This window comes from Hyla sarda, chromosome 1 (assembly GCF_029499605.1).
Source record: "Hyla sarda isolate aHylSar1 chromosome 1, aHylSar1.hap1, whole genome shotgun sequence".
Classification (NCBI taxonomy): Eukaryota; Metazoa; Chordata; class Amphibia; order Anura; family Hylidae; genus Hyla; species Hyla sarda.
In genome coordinates this window covers 224,463,046-224,484,751 of record NC_079189.1, presented here as the reverse complement: position 1 = coordinate 224,484,751, position 21,706 = coordinate 224,463,046, and the positions used below count along the sequence as shown (strand labels likewise).

General features: G+C 39.2%; 2 protein-coding genes across 7 annotated transcripts in view; one reads left to right on the top strand and one right to left on the bottom strand.

Annotated features, from left to right (window-relative positions):
• IDUA (alpha-L-iduronidase) overlaps positions 1-21,706 on the top strand; it is a 145,126-nt gene that overhangs the window by 43,526 nt on the left and 79,894 nt on the right. The gene's annotated exons all lie outside the window — the stretch shown is intronic.
• Positions 3,270-21,706, bottom strand: part of LOC130364965 (sulfate anion transporter 1-like) — a 60,926-nt gene continuing 42,489 nt past the window's right edge. For both annotated transcript variants that reach the window (XM_056568825.1, XM_056568826.1), the window contains 4 exons: positions 16,183-16,355; positions 10,712-10,786; positions 9,254-9,900; positions 3,270-4,845 (listed from right to left, as the gene is read on the bottom strand). In XM_056568825.1, the coding sequence (XP_056424800.1) occupies positions 3,325-4,845; positions 9,254-9,874 (2,142 nt within the window). In that variant the 5' untranslated portion in view covers positions 9,875-9,900; positions 10,712-10,786; positions 16,183-16,355 and the 3' untranslated portion in view covers positions 3,270-3,324. The remainder of the gene's footprint in view (positions 4,846-9,253; positions 9,901-10,711; positions 10,787-16,182; positions 16,356-21,706) is intronic.

Below are 21,706 nucleotides of genomic sequence, written 5' to 3'. Positions count from 1 at the left end.
AGACCCTCTATCGACTGTCATTACGCACAGAGCGAGTTATTATCTCCGTTATAAAAACCTTGGAAATCGGCCTAAACGGCTGTTCGAAAATCCCATAATAGTCTATGGGATTTTTCTAAAAGCCGTTTTAACCTGTTATCGCCAGTTAATAATAACGGACATTATTTTGTGACGGACGATAGTAACGGGAGAAATATAGTGCATGCACTATTTCTTCCGTTCATTCGCCCGTCACAAAATAACGCGCGTTATTAATAACGGGCGATAACTGGTTAAAACGGCTAATAGAAAAATCCCATAGACTATAATGGGATTTTCTAATGGCCGTTGGGGTTTTTCTAACGGCCGTTTAACGGACGATTTTCAAGATTATATTTGACGGACGTTCATTACAGATTAATTTTTTATAGTGTGAAAGGGGCCTAAGGGATATGAGTTGTTTTTATTGGTCTATGCAGTGCTTCTTTATGCCTAATCTGACATCTATCCTCACACTTTTCCCCCCCTAAAAGCAGACAGTTGCAAACCAGTGCAATCCAAACATGCTAGTTTATTGAACGTTTTCATACACTGGTATAACAATCTCGGTTGCAATTTTCTAGAGACATGGCAGTTTAACTTAACTTTCACACTAGGTGGCACTGTGTAACCAGTAACCATTTAAAGGAGTTCTCCAGTGGAAAGCAATTTTTTTCATATCAACTTGCTCCAGAAAGTTAAACAGATTTGTAAATGACTTATTTAAAAATCTTAATCCTTCCAGTACTTATTAGCTAATGCTCCACAGGAAGTTCTTTTCTTATTTTTTATTTCTTTTCTGTGTGACCACAGTGCTCTCTGCTGACACTTCTGTCTGTCTCAGGAACTGTCCAGAGCAGGAGCCCATAGAAAACCACTCCTGCTCTGGACAGTTCCTGACATGGACAGAGGTGTCAGCAGAGAGCACTGTGGACAGATAGAAAATAAATTCAAAAAGAAAAGTACTTCCTCTGTAGTATACAGCAGCTGATAAGTACTGGAAGGATAAAGATTTTTAAATAGAAGTAATTTACAAATCTGACATCTGAGCTCCCCCGGCCATCTATAGCCTCCCCGCCGAAGATGTATGGTCCGTCGGTGATTACCTGCACATGTAGGATATATATCGGTGAGTGCTCAGTTCTTCATTTTCTTGGTATGATTGCAATTTACAAATCTATTTAACTTTCTGGCACCAGTTGATTAAAAAAAAAAAGTATTCCACTGGAGTACCCCTTTAAGTCCCTCAGCCTGAGGGTGTTGCAGAGGGGAAAAGCTGGCACCCTGCCTGATAACAGTACTTTTCACTGCACCTTTCCATGCTCTTCCTACTTAGTTTTGTGGCTCAGAGCACAAGTGTTACCACATGTTTCTCTGCCAGTACTAGTCCCCTCCAGGCTTTCATCCCTGTTGTCAACCACCATGATTCTACATGGAGCTTTTAGAAGCTGTAACAAAACAAAATGAATATACAGTGCTACATAGCATCATACACAAGTATACAAATGTATAAAGTAAAAATGCTCAAAAATAATCACTGAGCTGTTATTTTATGGTCATTTAAAATCACAGACCACTATATATATGGGATGAAGGTATGTCATAGATATCACCTATCTGGACAGAAAATTAGACCTAATCCCTGGATAGTTCAGTAAATTTGCAGTTCCCGAAGGTTAGATATTGGAGGGTTTTGTTATGTGTATTTGGAGCATAAACTTGTTACTAGTATAGTCTCACAAGCGTCTGCTCTGGGTCCTCTTATTAATGTATTTGTAGGTGAAATAGAAGGTTTGGTAGGTAAGGATTGTCTGTATGCTGAAGACATAAAAGTGTGCAATCGGGGTGATGTTCCTGAAGGTATCTGTAATATGGAAAATGATTTAGCTTTACTAGATAAGTGTCCAAAACAATGAAAACTACAGTTTAATGTTTCCAAATGTAAAATTATGCCCTTGGGGAGAAGGAATCTAGAGCATGGTATTGGCTGTTCTGTGTTATGAAGTCTTTAGGAGAGAAAAATTAAGGGTATGTTCACACGTAACTAATCCGCTGCGGACTGCACACAGCTGAAATTCCGCTTACAGTGAATTAGTTACATGTGAAGTCCCCCCCCCCGCGATCTCCCTGCTGCACCCGGCATTCGTTTAGAGCTTCGGGTGCAGCGCCGGAGGCTTGTAATGGTGGTATACTTGTGCCTTCTGGTTTAGAGTCACATCATCATTGGCCACCACCCATGTGTCTGAGCAGGAGCTGATGCCAGTGCCTGTTGACAAAGTGATTCTGGACCTGTAGATGGTGTAGATCATAGAGTTGGTAGCAGTATCTATCAGACATTTATGGAATATACTGTGGATATTTCATAAAGATATTTGATCTACTGAATTTCTGATTGATCAAGACTTTACTGTCCTCAATTTACTTCTAGTGATATTACTCATCCAAATTCCTTAATCTATGTGCAAAAACAGGGGAAGGAACCTGCTAAACTTCAACATTTTTGAATGTGATAGACCTCCCAAAGCGTGTGGTTTAATGGTACTATAAATGCTTTTGCTTATTCTGAGAAACCACACACCCACAAACCTATGCTGTTGCTGTGGTTTACAAAGGAAATACCACCATCTGGAGAAGGGAAGTCCTGAGACCACATACCACCAGGTATGGTGGCTGGATCCAGCCACAGACTGAATGGGCAGCTTTCTTCCCCTCTATTCAGTATGCGGTTGCAAACAGCCAATGCGGTCCACCTTGTTTGTTGGAAAAGGGGCTCATTAAAAGGGGTCATCCAGGAATAGAAAAGCAAAACTAATTTCTTTCAAAAACCGCTCCCTGTCTGTTTCCAGGTTGGCTGTGGTTCTGCAGCTTCGTTCCATTGAAGTGAATTGAGCCAGATTGTAATACCACACACAAACACATGTTTTACAAGACGTGGAGCACTTGTATGGTTTTTGGAAGATTCTGTAGCATGCATGCCCCCAACTCATCGGTGTGTTGGCACTGTATCAGTATGCTATAGTTGCATATTTCTTTATTAAAAAAAAATAATGCATAGAATAAAATCTAGAAATACAACATAAAGCAATTTATTTTTAAGAAAATAGTTTACTGTTCAGTGCAGTATCATTTATGAACTTTGTAACAATTAAATAGTGGTTAAGGCAGGTGAAAATGGAAATCAATGTATTGCTTTACATATATTATTTTTATTTAAAGTGTAACACGCTTGTTTGCAGTCTATAAACAAGTTTTTGTTTTATTGAATTTATGGCTTTGGCGAGACAGTGTGAAATGATCCCTCAACAGCTATACCGTAGAATCTGTTATGGCCAACTGGCTCCCTCTGGCAAATTGAACAGCATCATGTATGTTATGAAATAACATCTTATGGATATCCTTGTCATGTTTTCCAAAGTAAGCTCCCCTGCAGAGGGCATCAATGACAGATCTATTGCAACAAGCCAAGAGAACAGTGATTTGTACCTCTTTGTAATCTTTCACTATTCCCTTAAGAACATTGATGCCAGATGTATCTAGAAATGCTATGCAAGAACAATCCAGAATAATAGTTTCCAAGTCATTTTTCTTACTCACAAGCTCTATATGTATATCATTATCATTGTTTTTCATATTTTCTTCTTGTTTTTTTCCTTTTTGCTTCTTTAGTTTTTTCTCCATTTTTTTCCGTCTGATTATTTCAAGACTGGGATTCATATCTACCTTTTTATACAGAGACTTTAGAAAATAGTCTTTGTTTGCATAGAAAAGGGGAGATTCAAAACGGAAAATCTTGATTTTTGGAATAGGCAGTAGATTTTCATATTTGTCACCATCCTCGTAAAAAACAGTGTCCTGTATGTGACTAAGCATGGCAGTGTGAGGTATCTGAGTGCGTACAACAAGGCATAGCATGGAAAATATCACTCCTACCGCAAGACCCACTTCTGTGCTGATTAAGGCAGAAGAACACACAGTGACACTCCAGACGATTGCGTCTATTTTGTTAAGGCGCCATTGAGTTGGAAAGTCTTTAAATTTCCTAAGAGCCCCCCGTAAACTCACAATTATTATACAGGCCAATACACATTTTTGTAGGGAGTAAAATAATGGTGCAAAAAATAATAGAACTAACAATACCACAATTGCACTAACAACACTGGAAACCTGTGTCTTACACCCTGTTGAGGTTTTTACTAGAGTCTTGGCCAGTGCGGCGCTGGTAGCAAAACAGTGGAAAAAGGATGGAATAATATTGCAGAATCCAATAGCAAACATCTCCTGATTGGCCTCAACAGTGTATGCATACTTCTTGGCAAACATTTCTGACAAAGAAATGGTGAACGCAAAACTGACAATAGCAAGAGGAAAAGCATCCACAGCAATTTTACCCATAAGGCTAAAATCGGGCACTTTTGGTGGGATGAATCCTGTTGGAATGACACCAGAGACACTTGAGTGATATAATTCATTTAGGTTGCAGTAGTGGGACACAAGTGTAGCCACGACAATCACAACCAGTTCTGTTGGAAGAGGAATCTTAATTTTGTCTTTGTAGCGATCTCCAAGTTCTTTTGCAGCAACTAACACAGCAATACATATTGCACTTGTCACCACATCACAAATATTTGTAGTGTGAATGTTTTGAAATATATTAATCCAGGTTGTGAGCAGCATTCCTATACCCGGGCTTCGGGGGATCTTTATTCCTAGAAGATATTTCACTTGGGCTGTTAAAATTGTTAGTGAAGCACCTGTAGCAAAGCCATCCAGCATGGGCTCTGATAGATATATTGACAGAAATCCCAGACGGAATATGCCCATAAGAAGCTGTGGAGAGTCAAGCAAATAATTAAAGTGAGCACACATTCCATTACGGTTATTATATCTGTAGATAAATATTCTGTTTAATGGCTGGCCATTGGCTTGCTCGAAAGCCCAGTTTATGACATATAGTATTAAAGATCTCATAAATAATGGTTTTAGAAGCCATTGGACTGTTCATGTGTTGCTCTTTGGGAATGTAACAGAACCTTTGTAATGTTTTAACAGGACTAGACTGAAATTAGATGATGTCCGGTGCAGTCACACTTTGTGTTTCCACCACCCTTTCCTTACTAAATGGAAATTCCTTGCCAGATTCCTTTCCTTACCTTTGTTGTGGCATGTCCACAGTTAACGGTTTACTTTCTTTGTGTGCTGTGGTATTGTATCTTGCTCCATACCACTCCTTGCATCTACTAATAATTATTATTAGTACTATCATAGCATTTTGAACAGTTTAAGAATTCTCTTGTGAGGAAATACAATCAGTTTCACTGACTTCCCATACAGTATTAATTCTAACAGAAAATCTGGAGAATTTCTGTTTCCTTGACTTTTCCCCCTACCTTCCATCATGAAGCTGTAGCTGTAACTGTTGTTTATTCCATACTGTAAAAAACACTCTATATATACACAGTTGGATTAATAGCAGGACAACAGATAGGAAAAAGTCACAAGACTTGGACATTAATTTGGCATATATGTGAGTGGAAGAAATCTTAAAGGGATTGTCTTGCGAAAAATGTTCTGGCTGGAGACAGTATGTCTGTGTACTGCCCACCTGCTATGGTGTTCTGCTGCTCCTCTGGTCCCCAGACCGGTGGAGCAGTGGTCAGAGCACCAAAGATAATTACAGTTCTGGCCAGCCCCCGTGTCCTCCTGCTTGGCTGCTCTTCTACTTCAGTCTGGAGGCATGTCACTGACCTTACATGCCTGCGCACGCTGCCTCCCGACAACTTCATGTTATTTAAAGTGGCCGCAGTCCTGGGGAGCAATGACCTAGACATCCCTGTGCCCCAAAAAGATCTTTTGAGCCATTGCTGCTTAGCCAATCACTGAGGCGAGACACTGAAAATACAGTTTGTTTTTAGTGTGGGAAGGCTGCAAAAGGCACTAAATGTTGTGAGAAGTGTAATACTTTTACTTTATTTTGCAACAGGAAAAGTTTTAAAGTCATAAATCACATTAAGTGTAGTCCACTATTTGGACAGAATTGCACCAGACATCTTTTCCCACAGGGGCATGTAATGTAAATCCTGTACTGGTTAGTGTTACCGGTAAAAGTGTTTATGCATACGGTCGATTGTGTGCCAGAATCTTAGAGTACCTGTCACCAGATAAAATTTTAATATAGTGTTCCTTGTGTAATTAGCAGACACTTTACCATTCACTTTCTTTTAAAATTATCAACATAAATATGTTTAAAATGTAAATATAAAAAATGGCCACTAGGTGGCTCTGTTCTCTTCCCTGCCACAATTAATACAGTGAGTTTGGTCTCCTCCCGGCCTAGCAGGAGACCAAACTCATGAAGTTTTTCTCTGCACTGAGCTTGATTGACAGCTGTACAGAGCCTCACTGAAAGCTGCACAGAGCCTGAGGTCTTCTATTCATCACAGCACTGCAAAGATGTAAGGGCGGAAGTGGTCCCCCAGCAGGTATGATACAGAGCTTTTTAAAGCTCTGAAATTTTTTTTTAAGGCTGGGAGGAGTGTTAGGAGTAGTTAGGGAACATAGCCTAAGTTACTTTAGAAAAGTTTATTTGGTGACAGGTACTTTTTAACTTTAAATGGGCACTGTCAGATCTAAAATCTTGTGCTATGTTGTTACTAATGAAAATTAAAGATGTTTTGTAATGGTTGTTTAAATTTTTTTTAAATATTTAAAAAATAAAATGGCTCCTGAATATCCCACCACCTACTAGGACATTAACCAGTCCTGCAGCAGCATCGGGCTTGTCCATGAGTCAGATGCATCAATGAGCAGACACATCAATCTCTCACCACCACAACGGAGGGACACACCCCCTTACCCTGGGAGGATTTCTAACACTGTGAGCTAATAGAAAAAGAGGTATTTTTATAATAAATATAGGTGATAAGGGCATACATGGTCAGAATTAGGTAATAAGTAACATTTTATTTTATTTTTTTGTGGGATCTGACAGGTACGCTTTAAATACCCAACCAACAGCAGTTTTGCAAATATCCTTGTGACTGTGAGATCCAACATGGTCACCTCTGTCTCTAGAGTTTGAGTCACTGAACTTTTATCTCTCGGTGTTCAATACAAATTATGTTGCCTTATCTATTTTCTATAAGCTGTAGCATTTAATCTTTATGAAGTAGCATAAAAAATTCATAAGTGGCACGACTTTGTAAAGATTAATGTGTTCGACACTTTGATTGTATCTCTGACCTATTTTTTCATTCAATAGTTTTCAGTTGTATAGCTATTGCGTGTTTCATGTCATTAACCTTAAGGACAATAAAATTGATTATTGTAGCGTTTGCCGTCATATGGGACCTCAATAAAACTTTCCTGTTTACTTTTAAGACTTGCTTGGACAAACAGATTCTCGAAAGGTTAAAAATGTCATAATTTTGTATCTGTTTTCACAAAATTTTAACTATGTGAAAGTTTTTTTTTAAATACAACTCATTTGTAATCTTACTTATGTCTGCTATGTTTTGTGCTTTATAAATTAAAGGGGTATGTCAAGGAGTACAAATTTTTTATTTATTTATAATTGTGCTCAGGTTCCTGTTAAATAGACAAAAAATCCTATTCTTCCTATCACTTCTACCCTGCAACTGCTGTTCTCACAGATTCCAGTTGGGGTCAGTATATGCAATTATTTGTTTAGCCATTCAGTGGTTGCTGTGGTGTACAACCTCAGCCACTGATTGGTCGAGTGGGCAATTCCTTGTGTTGACCCTAACCCAGGAAGAGCTGTGCAGTGGAACTGGGGCTCCATGAGAGCAGCAGCAGAGGGGAGAGTAAAAAAAAAAAAAAAAAAAAAATATATATATATATATATATATATATATATATAATTTTTTTTTTATTATTATTATTTTTTTATTTAACAAGACCCTGAGCAGAGTTATTAAAAATGTACTCCCTAGAATACCCCACCCCATTAATGCTGCTATCTAGCTATCTCACAATGGCAGTGGGCTCCCCTGCCCATCCACTGCTGACCCCCATCTTTTTCACTATACCTGTAGACTTCTTCTACCTTCTATGTTCTTAAATAAACGGCACATGATAAGTGTTGTATATGGATCACAGGCAGTGGCAGTCCCCTTCTATTGGTCCTGGTGCTTACTTGATTGATCACAGAATGGCTAGGATGCTGGTAATAGGAGGCTGCTGCTTGTTCTTTCTATTCTAGTTCTTTAAAGTGTTGTACTGGCTGGAAAAGTCGTTAGCAAAGCCTCAAAAACCATTTAAAATGCCAGAACAAACAATTGTGCCAAATTTTACCTCTAAAAACTGTCATTTTTTTGAAGCTCAAAAGACTGTGTGTTCACATAGTCTAAGGGCTCATACACACTAAGGAAATTGATTCCGCTAGCAGCAGCTACCTATTGAATTCAATATGAGGCTGCTGCTCAGTTCACACGTCAGAAGTTTCTCTATGGAACTTGATTAGTGAAATCTGTCTGGAAAACCCATTAGTCAATGAAATTTTGCCTGGAAAAAGCCCATTTCTGAAAAAGGAAATTCCTTGAAATATTTCCTCAGTGTGCATGAGCCCCTACAGAGCTGATTTTCCCTGTAACTGAGGCTGTTGGGTAACATTCTATGACAGTGTTTCTCAAGCGTGGTCCTCAAGTACCCAGAACAGGTCATGTTTCCTGGATTTCTTTAGTCTTTCACAGGTGATATAAAAATGGTCAGTGAATTAGACATCACCACAGTTATATCACCTGTGAAAGACTAAGGAAATCCTAAAAATATGACCTGTTGGGGTAGCTTGCGGACCATGCTTGGGAAACACTGTTTTATGATAACCTGAAAACTGAACTAGAATTAAAAAAAAAAAACAACATATTTTTGGAAAAAATAAACCTTTTATTGCTAGAAAAACACAGCAAAAAAACTCTTAAACTAACTTACTAAAATTGTTAGGCGATGTTCATGCATTGAATTCTGTATGAAAATTCTGCATGAATTTAAAGCCAATACACTTCAATGGGATTCTGCTGTCCTATTCTTACAGCAGAATTTCCGCTGCAGGAATACCATTGAAATGAATGGCCTATTATTTAGGAATTTACTGCAGAATTTTCATGCAGAATTCTGTGCAGAAATTCGGCCGTGTGAACATAGCCTTAGGGTATGTTCATACTACGTTAGTGCTTGGGTTAGGGCAGACCTATATATGCAGAGCCAAAGTTTATCTTACCTGGTATATTCCAGCCATAAATGTTAGCGCTGCTGCAATACTGATGGCATAGCATTCCTTTCCACATTCAATGTTTAATGGGCCAAAGGTAATATTAACAGTTGTTATGTTCATGATGACATCCGTAGCATTTCCATCTTTTATACCCCTGAAAACATCCTCATCCAGGTCAAAACCTGCAAGCTGCACTTCTCTGTCTACAATCTGACCAACCATCAAGCTGATCAAGCTGAAAATGCCCACAGACACATGTCGAGAAGTCCCCATTATAAAATAAATGATGTTGGCAAAGAAGGATGTGTACAAGCTGTATATGGGCTTCAGACCTGCTAAGAGAGAATAAGCAATAGCTTGAGGCACCAATATAATGCCTATAATTAAACCTGACATTATATCTCCCCATGCATTTTCCTTGAATTTGTATTTTGGAAGCCATCGGATTACAGGAAAAAAACCTGTGAAGGTCTTCTTGGCTTTTTTGGTACTACAAGTACAATTTTTTCTTAAGTTGTTTTTCAGTGACGTCAGGATCTTTACATGGTTATTAGCTCTTTTTTCCAGATGTATATGGTTGTACGTTGGTTGTTCCTCTACTTGGTTTTCTTCAGACTCGCTTTTCATTTTTGTTTACCTTGTATCATTGACCACTAAAAACAAAAATGATACACATATGTCACATTACAGTGTATAACATGGCTGAGGAGCACTCCCCTTATAATACAGCAGACTATATGCTTTGTTAGCTTATGTTCGTCAAAGGACACAATAGTTGTTTGTGCCTTTTGGGTTTATACTACCCAAATGGCACACAAAAAAAAAAGAATTCCTTTTTCTACGATTTTGTTTAAACCTTAGGGTATGCTCGCACTATGGAATTGCAAGGAGGTATGCATGAGGAACGTCCGCCAGTAATTCTGCATGGATTCAATAGTAAACTTAGTAAACTTAAAGCATACCTGTCATAGCAAATGACTTTTCAGAATAAGCTGCACTGTGTGTGTAAATGAAAAACTGCACTATTTTTGGCCATTATACAACTTCTTGTATATGGTATTTTTCTGAAGATTTATGCTCTGCAGGCTTCATCTCTAATTTTCAGCTCTCCCAGAGCTGGTGGACGGAGCTCCCCCTCTATAGACTTGTATTGGCTTGTCATGTAGACAAAGGACAAAGCTGAGCAGATTTTTAGAGTGGAATACAGCTTCACAGGAAAGAGGGGAGAGGGGAAAAGCTTCATAACAGGAGAAAGAAGTGTTTGGTCTAATAAGATATATATATATATATATATATATATATATATATCTGATAATGTAGAGAACAGAGCTAGGCACTGCGTATCCTATTGGGCTTAACTGCGAGGCAGGTGTATGAAACAGTCCCTTTAGCTAGGTGCGGTGCAAGCGTGGAACAGCAGGTAACTTGTATCATCAATGAAGTAAGAAAAACACTGCAACTCACCACTTTCAAGCTTGTCTTTATTGCCGTCTTATCTTCCAACAAAAGAATGGTGCATGTGGTCAATCGACATCAGGGCTGTGCTCAGGAGAGAGGGAGATGGTGTGAAGCGGCGGCGAGGTCACTAGAGATATATATATATATATATATATATATATATTTATATATATATATATAACAAAGTTTCTTATATTCGCTTTTCTACTGATTTATGCAAAGCTTGTCCAAATGACAGTGCCTATTTAACACCTTATAGTTCTAGCCATAGATTAGTTGACTTGAACTCTCTGTGTCTACGGCAACCAATCACAGCTCAGATTTCATTTTACTAGAGCAATATGAGAAATGAAAGCTATGTATGGATTGGTAGCTATTGGGAAAATCCGTGTTTTCCTTGACAGATTGAAAAATCTCGGCCACCCAGCCATAGACCCACAATGCCATTCCCTTGGACAATATACACAATGGGGGGAGATATATCAAAACCTGTGCTGAGGAAAAGTTGACCAGTTGCCAATAGCAACCTATTAGATTACTACTTTTATTTTTCAGAGGCCTTTTCAAAATGAAAGAAGTGATCTCATTGGTTGTTTTTCCTCTGTACAAGGTTTGATGAATCTCCCCCAGTATTCTTTTTGGAACCTATTGCAAATGTTCACTGGGTGCAGTCTTAGGCTACATTCACATTGCCGTTTGTCTCCGGAAGTGTGAAGCCCGTTATTTTTAGGACCACATATAGCGGACTATAATGGGGTCCATCAGGACCTGTTATGACCCATCAAAATGACAGCCATCAAACTAAAAAAAAAAGAGAGAGAGTTTGATGGCCATTATTGACAGGGCATAACGGTAGTGTAAACGGGGCCTGTCATTGATGCTGGGTGGGCTGAACAGGCTCTCTTACTTCCAATGCCACAGTTTTAGAATGCATCCACCAACCATTCATCACTGAAATACAGCATGATAGATTTCTTCTGAGACATTAATTTATTAATGCCGTTTACCCCTGTAGCCCACCCCCTCATTTCAAGTGTTCTTATATAATTCAAAGTCATAATTTCATTCATTCATAATTTCCCTCATTCATACTTCTTGATGCAGGGTCTACAGGCAGCCCAGCTCTTATTTGTAGTAGAGTCTAATAGCTTCTGCAGCTCCATCCCTCAACTCTACCATTGATATATATTCTGCCACCTGGCACACTTCTCACACAATAAAAGTCAATATCAGTGCAATAAGCACCACTCCTTCACCAGTGCACTAAAGGGAAGTGCACATCACACCCAGCACCTGAAGCATTATGAGCAGCGTCCTGTTGGCCTACTTTTTTCTTTCTTTTGTTAACCTATAAATATTCACCCCAGCCCACTATGTGTACCCTTTTTTGGATATTGTGGATGAAATTTTCTTATCCTCTTCACTACCTCACTTTCATTTAGAAAATGCAATTAAAATACAGATGAGTCTTTTTTTTTTTTATAAAGCCTTGTGAAATGGTAGAGTAGATAGAATGGCAGCCAGCAGGGATAGACAGAGTAGGGGACATCTAGGACACTAATAAAGGTGAATGCTATAGAAAGCTATTTACGCTACACTTAGTTTTTATCGCCCTCAATATTCTTGCAGTATAAACACCAAAAAGTAACAGGTCCTTCGTAAGGGGATGTTGTCATCTAACTGACACATGTTGGAGCATCTATAAGATGGCACAAAAATTGTGGGTGTACCTCCTCCAGTAAGGATATTTGCATACAATATGTAAGAGAGGGTATTTATTTTTGCTTCTTGCACTTTGTTAGGTTATAGGGGTACTCCAGGGAAGTTAAAAAACATAAAAATGCCCCAAAGCCACCACAATTCCTGTTCTCTGTCCTCTGTTGTTATCCATGTGGTTTTTACAGCTCCTTTGGCCCCTGATGTCTACTAAATACTTTTTCCTTGTTTGCAGCACAGACTACAAATCCAAGAAGTCAGTGCAGCTCTTGCAATGGCTGCCAGCCAACTGCTTTCACTATCTGTGTGCATGTTCACCCTGCAACTCACACACTGTACATGTCTTTTCTTTCAGACTATCCTTCCCCCAGCAATAAATCACGCTGTGCTCTGAATAGAAGAAGTCGGTGATTCGATTTTCAGCAGAAAAACAGCAGCTATGTGCTCAATTGTGACTGAGAATCTTCACTGCTCTTCTCTGACAGCTCACAAGCTCCTCACACAGGGAGGGGAGGGGAGGTGTGGCTGTACAGCCAGAGCTCTAGACCAAACAGAAATTAGACAGAAATCAGGTGGTGTTGTCTTGAAGGGAGGGGGCTAGGTCTCACTTAGGAGAGAAAGTGGATCTACAAATTATGTTTTTCTCTCACTTGCTGCATGTAAGTGACAGCTGAAAGAGGGAAACTGCTCTATATAGCTAATGAATGATCTTTAGAAAAATACATAGGTTGGTGAGAGGGAAAGGATGGGCTATGGGTTTAGTTCCCCGGAGTACCCCTTTAATTCTCAGATTAAAGCAATATAGATCCTAGTGAAGTAGAGAGTAGTGATCCATCAAGGAGTTAAACATAGGCTATTATGTGAAATGTGCCATGTCTGAATGTGCTATGCCACAGTAGTAGTTTAATGTAGTAGTGTGATGCTTGTGTTTCTGTATAGTCTATAACTTTATTGTGGTAATAAGTTATGGAATAAACTTTATGGACGTTATGGAGGTGCTTGCTGACTCATTCTGATACTGTATTACAGCCCAAGGTGCTTGCTGACTCATTCTGATACTGTATTACAGCCCAAGTAGTATGTTGTAGTAGTAAGAAAATGACAGGATTTTTTTCCTTGCGCCTTAACCCCTTAACAACAATGGACTTAAATGTACATCATGCTGCAGTGGTACTTAGCGCACCATGACGTACATTTACACCATGTACAAGACGTGAGAACCGGACCGGTGCTCGCATCATGCACGGCAGGTCCCGGCTGCTATCAGCAGCCAGGGACCCACCGTTAATGGCGGACATCAGCGATCGCGCTGATGTCCGCCATTAACCCCTCAGATCACGGCATCTGTGGCACTTAAAATGGAAGATCTGATTGCCCGCAGCGCTACCGCGGGGATCCAATCATCCAGCAGAAGATCGCCGATAACACTGATCAGTGCTTTCCCCTATGCATAGCACTGAACAGTATTAGCAATCAAATTATGTCCTATGGGGACTATTAAAGTGTAAAAAAAAAAAAAGTTACAAAATATTAAAAAAATTTTACAAATTTGAAAAATCCCCTCCCCCAATAAAAATGTAAATAGTCTTTTTTTCCATTTTACCCCCCAAAGAATAAAACAAATGAATAAACATATTTGGTATTGCCGCGTGCGTAAATGTCTGAACTATCAAAATATAATGTTAATCATACTGTAAGGCGTAAACTTAAAAAATTAAAAAAAAGTCCAAAATTGCTGCTTTTTTTTGTCACATTTTATTGCAAAAAAATTTGTAAACAGTAATTAAAAAGTAAAATATAAGCAAAAGTGGTACTGATAAAAACTACAGATCACGGCGCAAAAGATGAGCCCTCATACCGCCTCGTATACAGAAAAATTCGAAAGTTATAGGTGGTCAAAATAGGGCAATTTTAAACGTACTAATTTTGATAAAATATTTTGAGATTTTTTTAAAGCAGTACAATAATAGAAAAGCATATAACATGGGTATCATTTTAATCATACTGACCCACAGAATAAAGAAAACATGTAATTTTTACCGTAAAGTGTACAGCGTGAAAACAAAACCTTCCAAAATTTCATAAATTGCTTTTTTCTTTTCAATTTCCCCACATAAATAATATTTTTTTGGTTGCACTGTACATTTTATGGTAAAATGAGTGATGTCATTACAAAGTTATATTAATAACGCAAAAACAAGCCATTATATGGGTCTGTGTATGAAAATATAAATGAGTTATGATTTTTAGAAAGTAAGGAGGAAAAAACTAAAATGCAAAAAATAAAATTGGCCTGCTCCTTTTGTAATGTCTGTCTTGGTTTATGTTCAGACACGGCCATTGGATTTAGGTTTTGGCTGAACAGTGTTTTATATTTATATCATGTCTCGTTTATCTGTTTGTGAACAGTGTTCTATGTTCCTGATCAGTTTGCTGCCCTGTTAGTATTTGTATCCTGTCTGTTTTATCTGGTTGTAGTAGTTTTCCGTTTCTGTTTCTGGCCTGGACCAACTGTGTATTCTATGTGTTTTTACGCCACTGCACTGTAGCGCAGGGAGGGACCGATGCCCAGTTGTCGATCGCTTAGGCTGGATGGGCAAGTAGGCAGGAAGAGTGTTTGTAGGGTCAGTGTAGGGCTCAGTCTCCCTGTACCCCCAGTTGTTCATGACAGTCCTTAAGGCCAAAATGGGCCTGGTCCTTAAGGGGTTAAAGGGGAACTCCGGTGGAAACAAGTGGAAAACAAATGTTTTTTTAATCAACTGTTGCCAGAAAGTTCCTGTTTAATTGCCACAGTTTTTAGGTTTTGTTTTTATGCAGTGCACTTTATGGTAAAACTGACATGTTCTATTTATTCTTTATGTCAATACGATTAAAATGATAGCCATGTTTACATGCTTTACTATTACTGTACTACTTTTAAAAAACTCACACTTTTTTTTAACAAAATAGGTACGTGTAAAATTTCCCTATTCTGACCCCCATTGTGGGTACATGTGACTTTTTGTTCACTTTTTTTTTTTTTTTACTTTTATAGGTTTACTCCGTTCACTCTATGGGATAATTTACATAATATTTTAATAGTTAGGACATTTATGCATTCAGCAATATGAAATTGATATAGTACTGCCCAGTAATATTGGCGATCTACTTGTAAAGGCTGCTTCTGTGGAAAGACTATACAAGAAGATTCCTGGAACAGCACATTGCAGGTGAGCAGACCACTGGCCACCATCGTCACTCATCAGACTAAATTGTCCCCCAAATAAATGGAGCTCCCCAGTTAAGCACTAGGCACTATAAGGAAGCCCTGGTTGTGCATGTACAAAACACGCTTTATTCATTCATGGAACAGGTTTTGGCCATTTTTTTTAATGATAGGAGGGAATTCTAGTGATTGAGTTCTCACTGATCAGGTTTTTAGCTCTTTGTTTTTGTGATCAGTGGGAGCCCCATTAAGGTCCCCTATAGATAGGGGATTAAAAGTTGTCAATACCCCTTTAACATTAGCATTTACTGGAAATAAGGGGCCTAGCAGATAAAGGCATACCAACATTTCCAACATCAGTGCCTGTGGACCATTTATTCTCAACTTAAAATGCAGAATGCTTTCCTTAAAAAAAAAGAATCTTTTATACAAAGGTTTATAAACTTTATCTTCTAAACATCTAAGTTAATACCTCCTATTATAATAATTAAAGTGTTTGTGAGTAAACTGTAGAAAAGCAGATTGGAAATAGTAATAATCTGTTATGTCATCTTACCTAGTGGTTAATCTTCCTTCGGTATGATGTCTCCTTTTCTCAAGTCTTTCGCTGTATCTGAGCTACCTTTATTATGGCTTAACTTGTGGGCAGGTCTAGTTGCAGACACAGAATGCTTTCACAAATTGTCTTAGGTTAGCTGTAAACATGATACAATGGGAATGATAGTTCTCCTAAAAAAGAATTTGGAAAACAGTTGATGTATGTTTGCTAATACAACTTGCCCATGTTTTAGTTATAAAGAAATCAGTATCTTGCCATTCGAGGGGCCACAACTACAGCCCAGATTTACCAATCTGACAAAAACTGTGACTTTCCCATACCAACCATCACATTTCAGCTTCTGTTGTACCTGGGAAATAAAGGAAATTAAACCTGAGCTGTGATTGGTTGCTAAAGGCAAATAAGACAGTTTTTGTCTCAGATCTATCTATCTATATCTATAAAACTCAACGTGTGTGTGTGTGTGTGTATGTATGTATATATGTATATTCCACAAAAACTTTCAAACGGCTAAAGATATTAACATGAAACTTGGCACACATGTTACTTATATGTAAACAACAAACATAGGATAGGTGATTTAACCCTTAACCACCCCCATTTGCCAGGGTCGAGGTTTTTGTTTAAAGTCCCATACAAGTCAATGGGAAATATATGTTACTGCATAACTTCCAAACGGCTGGAGATATTTTGATAATACTTGGCCACATGTCACTTATATGTCAACTTAAAATATAGGATAGTTAATTTAACCCTTAACTACCCCCCATTTGTGAGGGTCGGGGTTTTTGTTTAAAGTTCCATGCAAATCAATGGGAAATGTATGTTCTCACATAACTTCCGTACGGCTGGAGATATTTCAATACCTGGTGCACATATATTACGGGTTGGTTAGCAAACAATGGATTCCCCTCACACTAATAACAACCCCACGCTGAAAAGGGAATACTATAACATGAAAGAAGAAAGCATTTACCAGGGCTCACAAAATATTAACCTTTATTGAAGAAAGATAAAATCTACTTAAAAATACAACATCATTCCTGAGAAAAGGAATAGAGAGAGATTAAACCAGCATGACACTGGACCATTAGTAAAGGCTCATATAATAACAAAATTTTTTCATAATACAAGTGCAAGTGCACATACTAGTTACATATATAGTGGAAAAACAATGTAATAATACATATAAAATATATAAATACCCTGTGGCTTACAAAAGTAGTAAGGAGTGAGCCCTTACAGCCCGACGCTTTGCCAGGGAGACTGGCTTCTATATATGTAACTGGCTACTATATATGTAACTTGTGCACTTGCACTTGTATTATGAACATTTTTTGTTATTATATGAGCCTTTACTAATGGTCCAGTGTCATGCTGGTTTAATCTCTCTCTATTCCTGTTCTCAGGAATTATGTTGTATTTTTTCTTCAATAAAGGTTAATATTTTGTGAACCCTGGTAAACGCTTTCTTCTTTCATGTTATAATATTACGGGTCGGGATAGGAGGACCGGGATAGGAGGTTGGGATAGGTGGTCCGGGATAGGAGGTTGGGATAGGAGGACCGGGATAGGAGGCCGGGATGGGAGGTTGGGATAGATGGACTGGATGGGAGGTTGGGATAGGAGGACCAGGATAGGAGGACGGGATAGGAGGTCGGGATAGGAGGTCGAGATAGGAGGTCAGAATATGAGGACGGGATATGAGGTTGAGATATGATGACAGGATAGGAGGTCGGGATATGAGGACAGGATATGGGGTCGGGATATGGCAACAATATATGAGGACGGGATATGAAGTCAAAAGGTTCCTCCTTTGTTTGTTTTCCTCCGCAACAAGGATTAGAAAGAAAAAACCGGGCAACGCTGGGTATTAACCCCTTAAGGACACATGACGTACTGGAACGTCATGTGTCCACTCCCGATCTATAACGCGGGGCCACGGCGTGGCCCCGCGTCATAGCGGGTCGGGCCCGGCCTCTAACAACGGCCGGGACCCGTGGCTAATAGCGCGCGGCATTGATCGCTGTGCCGCGCGCTATTAACCCTTTAGACGCGGCGTTCAAAGTTGAACGCCGCGTCTAAAGTGAAACCGAAAGCATCCCGGCTAGCTCAGTGGGCTGTTCGGGATAGCCGCGGTGAAATCGCGGCATCCCGAACAGCTGACAGGACAGCGGGAGGGCCCCTTCCTGCCTCCTCGCTGTCCGATCGCCGAATGACTGCTCAGTGCCTGAGATCCAGGCATGAGCAGTCATCCGGCAGAATCGTTGATCACTGGTTTCTTATGAGAAACCAGTGATCAACATAGAAGATCAGTGTGTGCAGTGTTATAGGTCCCTATGGGACCTATAACACTGCAAAAAAAAAGTGAAAAAAAAAAGTGAATAAAGATCATTTAACTCCTCCCCTATTAAAAGTTTGAATCACCCCCCTTTTCCAATAAAAAAAAAAACACAGTGTAAATAAAAATAAAAATAAACATATGTGGTATCACCGCGTGCGGAAATGTCCGAATTATAAAAATATATCATTAATTAAACCGCTCGGTCAATGGCGTGCGCGCCAAAAAATTCCAAAGTCCAAAATAGTGCATTTTTGGTCACTTTTTATATCATTTAAAAATGAATAAAAAGTGATCAATAAGTCCTATCAATGCAAAAATGGTACCGTTAAAAACTTCAGATCACGGCGCAAAAAATGAGCCCTCATACCGCCCCATACACGGAAAAATAAAAAAGTTATAGGGGTCAGAAGATGACAATTTTAAACGTATTAATTTTCCTGCATGTAGTTATGATTTTTTCCAGAAGTCCGACAAAATCAAACCTATATAAGTAGGGTATCATTTTAATCGTATGGACCTACAGAATACATATCAGGTGTCATTTTTACCGAAAAATGTACTACGTAGAAACGGAAGCCCCCAAAAGTTACAAAACAGCGTTTTTTTTTTCAATTTTGTCGCACAATGATTTTTTTTCCCGCTTCACCATAGATTTTTGGGCAAAATGACTGACGTCATTACAAAGTAGAATTGGTGGCGCAAAAAATAAGCCATCATATGGATTTTTAGGTGTAAATTTGAAAGAGTTATGATTTTTTAAAGGCAAGGAGCAAAAAACGAAAATGCAAAAACGGAAAAACCTCCGGTCCTTAAGGGGTTAAGCTAGTATATATATAAAACTCAGTGTGTGTGTATGTGTGTATGTTCCAGCATCACGTCCAAATGTCTAAGGATATTAACATGAAACTTGGCACACATGTTACTTATATGTCAACAACAAACATAGGATAGATTATTTAACCCTTACTCACCCCCATATGCCAGGGTTGTGGTTTTTGTTTAAAGTCCCATACAAGTCTATGGGAAATATATGTTACTGCATAACCTTCAAATGGCTGAAGATATTTTGATAATACTTGGTCACGTTACGTATATGTCCAATTAAAATATTGGATAGTTAACTTAACCCTTAACTACCCCATTTGTGAGGGTCGGGGTTTTTGTTTAAAGTCCCATGAAAATCAATGGGAAATGTATGTTCCCACATAACTTCCGTAGGGCTGGAGATATTTCAATAATACCTGGTACACATATTATTTATATGTCAAATAAAAATATATGATTTAAATTAACCTTTACATACACCCTTATATAAAAGATGGGTTTTATGCAGTCCCATGCAAGTATATAGGGCTTCCAGTACCTTACTCCACAAGCTCCGCTCTGCATCTCCTGGTGAATGTGTCAATCCGGCTTGCAAGCCACACCCCATCTCACAAAGACACACCCACATTTTAAGCCCCACCCATTTTCTTCTCTACCCTTTTTGTGCATCGTTGTTGCTTGCAAATCACGCCCAGTCGCACAAAGCCACGTCCCCTTCTATTTTCAGCTTACAATATCTTCATCACAAATCAGTCCCACCTGAGGACGGGATATGAGGACTGGAAATGAGGTTGGGATATGAGGATGGGATATGAGGTTGAGATATGAGGACAGAATATGAGGATGGGTTTGGAGGTCAGGATAGGAGGTCGAGATTTGAGGATGGGATGTGAGGTCGAGGTTGGAGGATGGGATAGGAGGTCAGGATATGGGGACAGGATATGAGGTCGGGATATGAGGACGGGATATGAGGTCGAGATAGGAGGTCAGGATATGAGGACGGGATAGGAGGACAGAATATGAGGTCGAGACATTAGGACGGAATAGGAGGACAGGATATGAGTTCGAGATATGATGACGGGATATGAGGTTGGGTTATGGGGTTGGGATATGACAACAATATATGAGGACGGGATATGAAGTCAAAAGCTTCCTGCTTTGTTGATTTTCCTCCCCAACAAGGATTAGGAAGGAAAAACCGGGCAACGCTGGGTACTCAGCTAGTATATATATAAAACTCAATGTGTGTGTTTATGCTCCAGCATCACGTCCAAACGGCTAAAGATATTAACATGAAACTTGGCACACGTTACTAATATGTCAACAACAAACATAGGATAGGTAATTTAACCCTTACTCACCCCCATTTGCCAGGGTCTGGGTTTTTGTTTAAAGTCCCATACAAGTCTATGGGAAATATGTTGCTGCATAATTTTTAAACAGCTGGAGATATTTCGATAATACATGGTCACATGTTACTTATATGTCCACTTAAAATATAGAATAGTTAATTTAACCCTTTACCCCCATTTGTGAGGGTCTGGGTTTTTGTTTAAAGTCCCATGCAAATCTATGGGAATTTCAATAATACCTAGTACACATATTGCTTATATGTCAAATAAAAATATATAAAATTAACCCTTACCTACACCCTTATATATAAAAGATGGGTTTTTGTTTCAAGTATATGGGACTTCCAATATCTTACTCCACAAGCTCCGCTCTGCATCTCCTGGTGAATGTGTCAGTCCGGCTTGCAAGCCACACCCCATCTAACAAAGACACGCCCACTGTTTAAGCGCAACCCCTTTTATTCTCTACCCTTTTTGTGCATCAGTCTGTCTTGCAAATCACGCCCAGTCCCACAAAGCAACGTCCCCTTCTATTTTCAGCTTACAATATCTTCATCACAAATCAGTCCCACCTGAGGACAGGATATGAGGATGGGACATAAGGACGGGATATAAGGTTTGGATATGAGGTCAGGATATAAGGACTGGACATGATGACAGGATATGAGGACGGGATAGGATGTCGACATAGGAGGATGGGATATGAGGACGGGATATGAGTTTGGGATATGGGGTCAGGCAATGAGGACGTGATATGAGGTCAAGATAGGAGGACGGGATATGAGGTCGAGATATGAGGACGGTATATGAGGACAGGATATGGGATTGGCATATGAGGACGGGATATGAGGAGGGGATATGAGGTTGAAATATGAGGACAGGATATGGGGTTGGGATAAGACAACAATATATGAGGATAGGATATGAAGTCAAAAGCTTCCTCCTTTATTGATTTTCCTCCACCACAAGGATTAGGAAGGAAAAACCTGGCAACGCCGGG